This window comes from Centroberyx affinis, unplaced genomic scaffold (genome assembly GCF_046629955.1).
Source record: "Centroberyx affinis isolate AG114_WGS23_722 - 3 ecotype Tasmania unplaced genomic scaffold, CSIRO-AGI_Caff_v1 ptg000266l_1, whole genome shotgun sequence".
NCBI classification, from domain to species: domain Eukaryota; kingdom Metazoa; phylum Chordata; class Actinopteri; order Beryciformes; family Berycidae; genus Centroberyx; species Centroberyx affinis.
Window position 1 is genome coordinate 508501 of NW_027278947.1, and position 12511 is coordinate 521011.

At 38.1% G+C, this 12511-nt stretch overlaps 1 protein-coding gene across 1 annotated transcript; it reads right to left on the reverse strand.

The window, feature by feature from the left end:
• bdh2 (3-hydroxybutyrate dehydrogenase, type 2) lies at nt 1-7485 on the reverse strand. The gene is made up of 10 exons (XM_071546821.1): nt 7425-7485; nt 5479-5566; nt 2960-3038; nt 2491-2587; nt 1967-2075; nt 1539-1599; nt 1238-1351; nt 735-793; nt 452-544; nt 1-256 (listed from the first exon to the last, which is right to left on the reverse strand). The coding sequence occupies exons 2-10, from the start codon at nt 5548-5550 to the stop codon at nt 203-205; spliced, it is 738 nt and encodes a 245-aa protein (XP_071402922.1). The 5' UTR covers nt 5551-5566; nt 7425-7485; the 3' UTR covers nt 1-202.
• Nucleotides 7486-12511: the final 5026 nt, after the last annotated feature.

Genomic DNA, 12511 nt, shown 5'->3' on the forward strand with positions numbered 1-12511 from the left:
CATTTTACAGAATCCATTTAATTTTGAGTTAAAAATTGAAAATGCCACCTACAAAATGAATTCTTGTATAGGTGAACATTATATACAAAATCAAAAAAGGATCACTTCAAAATTAGTTTGTTCAATATTTGGATTTGTGGATTCGTATTAATAAGGAGCATTTTGCTGCCAATGCTGTCAGGATAAGCTGGCCACAGGATCCTCAGAGTCTCCATCCTCCATCGATGATATGCTCTGTTCCAGTCACATAGGCTGACTATGGAGGAGCCAAGAAACATATCAGACGTCTGGCACAACTATTTCACTATTTGCCAATCAACAACACTTTTGATTTGCATGCATAATTTCAGAATATGAAAAGTTTACACTGGGTCTGCCTAACTGCTATATTTGATGTCAACATACCATACACACATGCAAGACATTGTTTCCCCATCTCTGCAGCACTTACCTCATCTGAGGCCAGGTACACACACAGGTGAGCCACTTCCTCCGCTGTACACATTCTGCCTGTTTTCTGCCTTGCCATGAAGTCTTTATAAGCCTGTAGAGAAGAGTTAGATGTAACAGTCACTCTCCTCCATAGCCAGTACTGAGGGTATCTTTAACCAAGATAAGATGCAACTGTTAAATGACTTGATAATTACAAAGTATGATAGCTCAGGTAAGCACAGGAAAATTAAGGATAGAGGCAATGATCAAACAATCACAACCAGTTCCAGAGCCTACAGTACCTGTTCTGGGTCAGGCTGGGCCTGGATCCTCCCCCTCAGTGATGGAGTATCAACAGTCCCTGAGGAAACATACAGTACACACACCTATAAAACAGCATCCCTGGCAGTTTGTCCTGAAGGCTAGGAGGGATTACCTTTGACTGAATGGATTTTGATTACCGAAACAGTAATCTTAATTCAGGTCTGCTGCACAACCATAACTTATTCATAAAAACTCAGCCCAGAGTATATAGAGTTGTAAACCTGATGAGTGAAAAAGTTAGTGGCTGTTAAGACTAGCTGTTAAGAGAATAATCAAGGCCGGTACATCTTATGTAAAACACAATATCCTCAAACATGATTTGCCCTTGCCATTTTTCTAAAGATGGTTTTGTTTGTCCTCAAAGATGTCTATTTCGTAATCTATTAAATTGCTACTCAGTGACTTTGAGCAATAATTGAGGAGGATTACAAGGGAACATTGACTGTTTTAGGTGCAGGGTGTTCCAAGCAAAGATACTTACCAGGACAAACACAATTACAGCGAATGCCTTGCTCAAGGAAATCAGCAGCTATAGATTTGGTGAGCCCAATAACTGCAGCCTTGGAGGTACTGTAGACACACCGGTTCACAACACCTGTGGCAGGGAAGCACATATGTCCACCACACACACACACACACACGCACGTACATTATCTAAGATAAGAGGATTACAATGAACATTGGCATACTTCTACTACTTTGTCCCTTAATAGCACACACAATTTATTATACAAGCATCTACAGTAGAACTTTATCTTCATAGTGATGGTGAGATCCTTTACCTTTTATACTTGATGCGACAGATGCCATGTTAATAATGTTGCCTGATTTATTTGCCAACATCTAGAAATGAGAAAAAAAATAGAGAAAGGTGGCATAGACACAGTTTACAGATGGCAAACTGAAGATGAAGATGATATAACAATCTTAGTTTTGATTTTACTACAACAAATAATTGACATAATGTGCTACAATCCCAGCTAAAATTCCTCTTTGAGACAGTTTGGTCAGTTTGTGGCTAAAGCTGGATTAGTGGCTGGGCAGTTACCGCCCATCATGTCACAGGCTCAGAGTAATACAGCTAATCCCAGGGGACAAAGGAACAGAACAAAATAAAAGCATATGTCACTCAATTTACACTGGCACCTATTTTGTTCTCTTAACAACAGGATAAACGAAGTAAACATATGGTAAAGTGGGCAAAGGTCACCTTTGGCAGGAAAGCCTTGCTCATGAGGTACATGCTCCGGACATTCACATTCATGGTGAAGTCCCAGTCAGCCTCTTCACAGTCCAAGATGGAGCCGTGGTGCACAAACCTGAGAGCACACAGTGATTGCATTAGTAGATTCAGTAGATGAAACATAAACTTGGAAAGTGGCTGAAACAATATCACAACATCCAATAGGACAAGACTGTATATAATCATTTGAGCTCGGGGCTCTACCTATGGGGCAAAATGCCTCATCTGTACATCACCATTCAAACATAAAGGAATTTATCAGATCTGTATGATGCATAAATGAATGACCTAAAAACTAATGCTGTTGAAATGAAATAAGCTGTGACCCCTGACATGTTGAGGGCGTCAGTTTAGAGACCTCTGTTAAGGTGATTGGTGGCAAAAGGTCAAGTGGAGGTTAAGTCTTTAGGTATAGGGATTTTGGAAAATGTAGTTAAGCGGGGGATGGACAGACATGAGCTTAATGTGGGGACAGTGTGTTGGGGTAGTACCCGGCAACATTGAACAGCACGTCTACATGGTCATGTTCCTTGGCCAGAGCTTCCACTTGGTCCTTCTTGGTCACATCCACCACCTTGGTCTTGATCCCTATAGATGGAAAAAAAAAACTGTACTTTCTGTTCCAGTGGAAAAGCAAATAAATTCTGATGACTGTGAGAATAATTTCTAGCTTCAACAATACTTGGACATTTCATTATCTAAATCCTGAACACACACACACACAAAAAAAACATACTTGCCAGGAAAATACTCACTTACATAAAATCCAGTTGAAAAATCTAATCTACAATGTCAACATAGATTGTGAAAAAGAAATTAGGACATGTAATCATATCTTTCTTGTTAAAAGCTAACATATGGCATGGCTGTGAAGAGGAGCAAAATCAACGGCCCATCCTGGCTGCATCACTGTGGTAATCCAGCAGATGGCAGCTACAGACCAATAGACATGAACTGTACCTGGAATGCTGTCCAGCTCCTTCAGCTTCTCTCCATTGATATCTGTTGCTGTTACTTGAGCTCCCTCTTTAGCAAATGCCTGCGGTTGAAAAAAATAAAGTCACTACCAAATGGTTCCACAATGTCTACACATAATGGTCAGAAACATGCAGCCTAATATTCACTCACAGAAAAAAAAGAGTAATGATACTGTGATTCAAACTAACAGCTTTACGCTCTAAAATACATTGAGGCTATCTCGTTACATCAGTCTTGGTATAGAAACCACCAGAGCCTGGGATGAGTGGCAGACAGGTGAGGAGGGTTACTTCATATCAACATATAAATAGCGGTCTGAAAGATTATTCACTGCTCTCGATTCCAGGCAATAACCGAGGTCACAATGTTAACATCAAATCCTTTTACAAAGTATGTATAGACACAGATTGTCAATTTCTCACCTAAATCTCTCTCCACTCTAGTCTAAATCTGTATTACCTCTTTCAGTCAGGGGACGACTGATGGAGTGACAGCATTATTAACCACATAATAGACCATTTCAACAGAGGTCCCTTTTGAAGTATAAATGGAAACTGCTCAGTAGACTCTCCAAGCCATATATGTAACTCTCAATACTGGATTGGCTGTGAGCCTATCGATCTGAGACAGCCTGAATAGATATGTGTTCGATTCCCCCACCCTACACAAACCACACATTCTTCTAAAACAACACTCTCAAGGCTCTCACACACTTAAAAGACTTCAAGGTAATGGAACTGATGATGACCCAATCTTGACAAGGGTGTTTGTAAAATCTGTAAGTGTTTTCTCTATCTCTTCTCGCAAGAATATCAGCAGAGGATTCTGCACCACCTGAACCCATCCTTGCAGCATCACAAGATCTGAATTATTTAGGTGCGCACAGAGCAATGGCAAATTACGAAGATAAACAACAATCTATTTTTCAGAAAGTCTCAAATCACAATAGAAAATGCTTTATCCCATCCTCCCATTCTCTTCTGTCAAGCACAAAACTGCGAAATCACACATGGGTTCTATCATTTCAAACACATTATCTATCTGGCGTTGTATTGAAAAACATCTATTTATTAATTGCAAATTCCATGTATCATCCCCTATTTGGCACAATAATGCACTAGTATCCGGGTCGATGCCCTTCATTTTTCCTCAGTGGTCCAAACAGGGCATCTATGTGCTAGGTGATATTTTTAATCACCAAGGCCTCCGTTCCTTCCAAGATCTGAAGGACACATACTCCATTCCAGGCTCATCATGGTTTTTTTTTTACCTTAAACTCCGCACAGCACTAAAAACATATGGGGTACCATGGGATGCTTTTCCATGTCGCCACCCCATGGTAACAATGCTCTCCTCCAAGTCCAGACAGGTAGCACTGACCTACAGCAAGCTCTCCTCATGTAACATCAAACCACTTCCAGTATTAAAAAGTTGGGAAAAAGATTTACAATTTCTTGGTCTTGAACAGAATTGGTCCACGATTTGGAACACAGCATTCAATCAGATGTGTATTTATGTATTGTGTGTATATCTATTAGGGCTGGGCAATATATCGATATTATATCGATATCGTGATATGAGACTAGACATCGTCTTAGATTTTGGATATCGTAATATCGTGATATGGCATAAGTGTTGTCTTTTCCTGGTTTTAAAGGCTGCATTACAGTAAAGTGATGTCATTTTCTGAACTTACCAGACTGTTCTAGCTGTTCTATTATTTGCCTTTACCCACTTAGTCATTATATCCACATTACTGATGATTATTTATCAAAAATCTCATTGTGTAAATATTTTGTGAAAGCACCAATAGTCATCCCTACAATATTGTCGCAATACCGATATCGAGGTATTTGGTCAAAAATATTGTGATATTTGATTTTGTCCATATCACCCAGCCCTACGTACAACTGAACATTTAGCCCACTTTGTAAAAAATACCGAGATATATATCGTGTATCGCCATTCAGCCTAAAAATACCGAGATATGATTTTTGGTCCATATTGCCCAGCCCTAATGTGCCTATGTAGTGTACACATTTTTTCTTACCTATTCTGAATTTAATAAACAATAGATCACAAAAATCTAAATGGAAGTTATGAATTATTTCAGCAATAACACATTTCCCTTGTTCTTATATTGTCTTTGAAATCTGTATAAAAACAAAGTTTTGCTCCTTTTCAGCTTTTTCTTATCACATTTTGTGTTAACATGGAATAAACTGGGACTTAAATAGGTGACTTAAGATATGGACATTGTGTATTTTTCCGGAGAACTTTAATTTGCAAAAACATTGAGCAGTTTTTGATCACACTTCTTGTTGCAGTGCTACACTTCTACACCCTTTGGAACAGCACTTATGTTTTCAGTAGATAAAAAAACATCTTGGGTGTCAGATGGCATCACTGTATCAGTGTGTACACCACAGGCCACTAAACTGTTTCTTCTGTGAGTTGGTATGAAATATAACAGTGTGAAGTACTTATTCAAGCCATATTACTATTGCTGTAGCTCGTCCAATCCCCTGTGCGCCTGCTGACAACACGATCACTTTCCCATCCAGGCGGCCCATGGTGCACCTTTCACAGCTGTGAGCAAACAAAACAAACAAAAAAATATAATTTAACAATAACACCAGGGCCTTGAGCTAGTTACATTTTGATTATACAGAATTCCTTTCTTGGGGAAAAAAAATAGTCTAACCCCAACTAATCTAGGTAAGTGTGCAACATGTATGAGATATTTACAAATGTTAAATAATAACATAATGTAATAAGGATTATTTCAGTTACAACTTTGCAGTAAAGGGTCAATGTTAACCTTTTTACAAACCATTTGTTATTTCAAGTAATAATCTGACAATTGTTCTGAAAAATGTCTGTGTTGCTGCTCTCTATCACTGATTGATAAAAGCTCAAAAGTAGTGATTCTGTGAAGTTATACCCAGCTCATTCAAGTTTTTACATTACTTTTAATTTCTGTTCTGAACACCCGATGTCAGGTCTTTTCTGGCGCACATAAAGTGGTGCATTTTATATTTCTGGTAGCAGCAACAGCTGTTTATTTGGAATAAACAGAAGAATTGGGTAGTTAGTGTGTGCAGCCAACGGACAAAGAAAAGAGCGCTAACTACAGAAACTCAATCTTCATTAACAGAAAATCCATGGCAAAAGACATCACAGTACTGGACATACTGTTTGACAGCAAAGTGATCGCTGGGAAGTGCAGTGTGATTAGTAGGTTACTAATCATATGTCAATCACTATTAAGCTGAGAAGTAACACAGGATATTATATTATATATATTATAAGTGTTGGGGGTATTCTGCTCTATAATTTGTCCAATAGTTTTACAATATTGCATTCGCGTCCAGGTGAATGCAATACTGTAAAACTGAGGCTACAATGTACTATGAATGACCTCTGACAGTTTTTAGATTTGGGTATTTATTACTGTGTTCATTTATCTGAGTGTGTCTTTATCATTGCCTGTGCACTTATGACATCTCTGTTGCACCTGAGCCTGGAGAAACAATATTTTGTGTCACTGTGTACAGTCTATGTATACTTGGATGTATAGAAGTAGAATTATACAGCTGAGATGACTATATGGTGAAACTTGAACTTGACCCATCATTATATGTACAGCCTATAACACAGGTTACATAGTGCCTGATCTTGATCTTGCAAATCATTTCGCTCAAAACATATGCATATCATCCCACCATTAGGCCGCTCCTTCATTGGTAATACTAGTTTTTGTTTTTGTTTTTTTTGGGCTATTTATTCTTTGAGATGAGCTGCTATTCTAGGTAGGCCTGCATGTGATGACTTTATTAGAGTTGCAATGTCATATAGGCTACTGTACAGCTTACAACCACCTCAGTGTCCCTAAGAAAAATTTAATTTCTATCAAATGTAATATAGACAATATAGTGTGTCTGTGGTGAGTTATATCGTACTTGGTCTTTTTTCCAATCTCCAACGTATCAAGTAACGTTATCATTATACTATTCCTACAGGGACGTAGTTTTGCTGTGATGCTTTGTTTATCAAATTTAGTGTAGGATTACTACAGTTGTTTCTTGAGAGGAAGGGGGAGTGAACGGAGCTTTCTTCAGCTCCAACACCTGCAGGTCTGTGGTCTGTGCATGACTCTGTAACTGCACGGTTGACATTTAAAAACCATAAGCACATACTTCTTATATCTGGGTAGAGTATCGCCTGTATCTGCGGCCATTCTTTGATTTTGAAAGCGTTTACGAAGTTCGTTTTGTAGCCTTAGCATGGAAAACAGAGGCTGCAGGTTTTCTTGCAGTTTCCACAGGTGAACAACGTGCAATGACATTGACATACGTGACTCTTTTGTTTAAATAACGTTTATGAAAACATTATTCATAGGCTGCAAATAAACTTATCAACTCGGAAAGACTTATTTTCAACTTACCGTCAGTATGGCTGAGCTCAGTCACGTTAAGCGTCAAAGTACATGGGAGCTTCACGTGCCCCTCTTCTCAAACTTCTATTGGCTCACAACCAGGAAGTGAGCAAATACAGTGATTTGTGATTTGAGTAGATCGACCAGAGTATCTACGCGAAGCGAAAGGTTTCACTCCTATCCACTACCTTCTTCGCTTAAATACCATTAACAGGCCGATTTTTTCTGCAAAAGACTAACTTATGCTGATAGAAAGCTACTGATAGTGTTGTGAGACCTACACGTCTCGAAATTTGTCAAAAACAGTTTTGTTTAGCAGGTGCTCCTGTTTGATTCATGCATATTAATGCGACGTGTGCTGTCAGTAATATTCACGCGTTAAATTAAATTAAATTAAATTAAATTAAATTAAATTAAATTAAATTAAATTAAATTAAATGAATCCCATCAATGGCTATTAATCCCCTGTATTCCCTGGCTATTCTTCAATGCGACTAAATTATAATATTTAGTTACCTGTATGCTCGTGTGAGATGATTTCGGGGCGGGAAATCCTAGGATAGCCTACATCAACTGGTGTGAACTGTTTCAATAGTGATTAGTGAAAGTCGGCATCCTTAGAAAGACTTTGAAATTGACCCTTAGACACTTACCCGTGATAGTTGTCTATATATGGGTTGTAAAACCTGATGTTCAGGTCCATAGTGTAAATGGCCAAACTCTTCATTTGTGGTTTGAGCAGTGCACTATTTCGCGCTAGCCACAAACTCCTGGATTCAAACAGAAAACATGACATTTCCCTGCACCTTTTGAAATATGTTGCTGGAAGCGCACAGTAGTGAAGTCCACTATAGTTAGGACACTGGAGCAAAGCAGTGCATAATGAATATGCGCACTTGCAATGTGGAGGTGTTCAAAGGTGCAGTAAAAACTTATTAAACATTGTCAGGCTTTAATTAAACTTGGATTAGACCCAGAAATGTATACTCACAGTAGCTGTGAGCTTGATTTCCATTGCTTTTGGTGATTCATTAGCATGTTGGTGAAACATTTATTTTTCTATGTTTCATTCTCAGTACAAACCAACATCTATTTTCATTCACCCACTGCTGTTGTTACAAGTATGGTCCAAGCTCTGTAGACGCTATGGTTAGTAGCCAGTGGAGTACAGTGTAGAGCATTTTAGCTCTACAGCAAAAGCATTTCTGTGCAATTGTGCAGCATCCTAGCAGAGCGATGTGAATATGAATAATTCCTAAGTAGCTTCCATGGAATACAACAGGTTTAGGTCTGTACTGTAAATAGGCCACAGTGTTGTGCACAGAGACACAAATTATTCCATCCTCACTAGCACAACAGGATTAAACTTCCTCCAAGAATGTTCAATGTTATGTGATTACAAGAGTTGTTGTAAAAAAATAAAAGTGAATTCTTTGTAAATATAAGCTTGTGGTTTTGGCCAATCATTGCACTTTTTTGAGATAAAACTCCTCTCATTCTTTGATAACACAAACAGGGATCACAATTTTCAAATAAATTATTGCTATTTGCCCAAAATGCTGTTTTATAAGCAAATTCATGGTGGAACTGGATGACCTGATGAATAACAATACAGGTCTGTTTGATGATAAATGTAGTTCATTCTACCATTTCCCCATCATCAAAATATTGCTTCCAATGTGACATGCACACATGTATAGGCTTGACCAGCCAAGCAGTTATTCCTCATGGTGCTATAGGAGACAGTAGAGAAGACGAACCAGACTCTGCAGCAGGTCAACATGAGGCCATCATCATTAATGTCACTGACACTGATGAGTGAACTGGGAGCCAGTATACTCTCCAGGGATACTCTTTAATCGAAAGGATACTGACATGCGAAGATGGAGTGAGTGGTTGGCCAATTACACCATGGTTTTTTCTGCTATTGGCCGCTTCTTGTTGTGGTACACTACAGTATAGAGTACGAATCTTACCTCAAACTTTGTGACATGATCTGAGCCTATAGTACAAAATTTAGACCTACATTAATCTGATTATAACCTGATAATTATCTGACACTTTACCTGTTGTCTTTCATAGACATGGATAAAAATGTGATATATTTTGTTTTTTATAGTTTGTGTGTGATTTGTGCTGACAAAAATGTAAAAGACACTTTTTCAGGATTCATTTTGTAGCCTTGACATACTTTCGGCTTTTAAGAATTGTGCGTTAGTGAATCTGCATTAAAAGTGACTCAAGCCTTTAATGAGTTATTGATTGAGTTGGAAGAGAAAATGAAAGCACTTTCCCCCTTAAGGCCACGTATCCATTTCATTCAAAACAATCTGTCGAGACCTTTTACAAGGTTTATTTTGTTTGTTTCAGCCAAATGAGCAAATACATTTAGCGCTAATTATAGAGTGCATCCAGGATTTAAAGGGTGTTTAAATCAGAAAATCTATCCTGAGATATTGATATATTGTGTTAACGTGCTTCTGAACTACGAGTTGAATGTAGTCTCCAGCGGCCCTGATCTACCTTGCTTCACATAGAGACAATGGCAAAGAGGCCTTTTTTATATGTGGAGAACATAGGAAAACCAACTACCAAATACTTCAAGTAGCTCTGCTTAAAGCAAAATTTCACTGTGGTAAAGTGTTTTCACTTTTCAACATGCATACCTCAAAAGTCCATAAACCATCACTTGACTGTCCCTGGTATCTGTATGGACACCAATCATTTTCTTTCATTTTGAAAACAACAAATCTAAACTCTAAAAATCATTTTTCAAGCACATATTAACTATGATGATGTGACTTTGATATATATATATTTTGTTTCCATGTCAAAATTGGTATGTGTGCAACTAGGGGAGGTGGGTAATCTAAAAGGTAAAGGCCAGTGATGTCTATCCTGAAGCAGCTGACGTTAAGAGTTTTGTTGTTGCTTTAAATATGCAGTGAGCAACAAGTATTTTGTCAGCAACAGACTTTTTTTTATCTGCCTCCTTCAGTTTGAGGGGCTTTCCAGCAAGATCAAATGAGCAGTTAATAAAAACACTTACCAGAATAGATTTTTATCTCTTCATCCAATATAGCTTTTCCCTCTCTCTAATGGCGACCTTAACGAATTTTCAAGCGATTTCACTGTTGCAGACAAATTTCCAATGTCGGAATAAAATCATGAGAGTTTGGGGCGCTCCCGTCATCTTGATCGTTTGGTGTAAGGTGGTCAGAAAACTCAGTCCAAGCTGTCTTAAGTCAGTCTTTTTCTCGTCTTGACATTCCGATAAAATCAAACATGTTTAATATTATTGGAAGTCTTTAGTCTTGGCTCATGCAAATAGTGAAGTTCAATGACGTGAACATTGTCCACAACCAATAGTTGCGCTCTCTCCGAAGAAAAAAAAGTGGACAGAAATTGCTGTAGCCCTCAAAATCCCCGGTGAATATATGCTATAGCTAGCTAGCTAACCACTGTCTCAAACGGGGCTACTTGCAAGCTAACGTTAGCTACTGTAATGTTTGCTATTAGCCTATGAGCTAACCGTATGTTTCAGCTGAAGATTGTTAGCTTCAATCATATAAATCTGGCTGCAGTGCTCCCTCTCTCACTTTCTCTCGTACATACATGTGTGTGTGCGTGTGTGTGTGTATGTCAGAGGGGGATTTACTTTGTAGAGGTGTTCACAAGTCAGTCCATGTTTACAATCTATTGGAAAACTCTGAATAGTAGGGGTAGCCTTTTTCAAAGTCTTCTAGTACAGTGATTCTCAATCTTTTTCATATCAAGGACCCCTAATTTAGTCCACATTAGAGCCATGGACCCCCATTTGATGAGATTTTGTCTCTCAGACCCAAATCTGAGAATGTTTTTATTGTTAGATATGATTTTGTCCAGAATTCCATGACTATCTGTATTGTAGGTAGAGAGATAACAGAGAAACTGTGATCAAAACATTCATTCTTCTACATTCTCCAATTATCTTCACTTTTTGTAAATTAAATAATGCTGAAGTTTACCAACTCATCAATTTGCTGGGGACCCCCTGGAAACCCTTCAAGGACCCCCAGTGGTCCCCGCACCCCACGTTGAGAACCACTGTTCTAGTGTATGGTAGGCAGTCTTTGCAAAATCTTATAGCCTATGACTAAAAAGTCAGTGACTTATGACACATTGTCTTTAGATGTGAGCTGGATGTGAGAGGGTGTCAGACTTTAGTCTTTTAAAAGTATTTTCAAAGTATTTTCAAAGTCTTCTAGTGTATGGTAGGCATAACATGATGAGATGAAACTCTAACAATCCTCCTGAAGAGACTGGGTAATGTCAGCAGCCAGTAGGAATAGATACGGCAAAGAAAAATAGAATATAAATAGGAATAAAGCAAATGGGTGTTATGAAATATAACACAACCCACAATTAGAACACTGGAACGCATTAGGTAGAAATATACGAATGAAAAGTGTGAGATATATGAATTATAGCTTTTATGCAGGGTAAACAAAATGACAGCAATAGAGCTTAGTGAGACAAAGAAATAAATGGAAAAATAGGTATATGTATAAAATTATTTAAATATATGACATAATATGAAATACAGATGAGAAAAATATTAGCGTATAAGAAAACAAAGGCAATGTCCTTAAGCTGCCACAGGCCCAGTGGAGCCAGACTTAGAAACAGGCGTACACATGTAGCATAGGTGTAGCATTGGCCTAATCTAATGTATATAAGTAGTCTAATAAATGAGTAACGTCTTTCATTCAGGCGTAACTGGTGTGGGCCATGTTTGTCTTTAAAAATATTGCCTCCAGTTCACTGGGTTGTGAGGTTATTGCCTCTCTCATCCAAGTACATTAAATCCTTAAAGCAATATTTCACTTAGTTTTAACATGGGGGATATTTGGCACTTGACTGCCATGAAAACCAGAATATAAACTAATCACCGAGATCGGATGCAGCTGGACAAGTTTGTAGCGAAAAGAACATAGCGGAGTATCCCTCCGCTATGTTCTTGTCAATCAATAAAAATGCTATTTGGCGAAATTATGTTCTAAAAAATATGACTAAACTGATCTGGTGTATGATCTGTTGTTGAATCTGTTCATGAA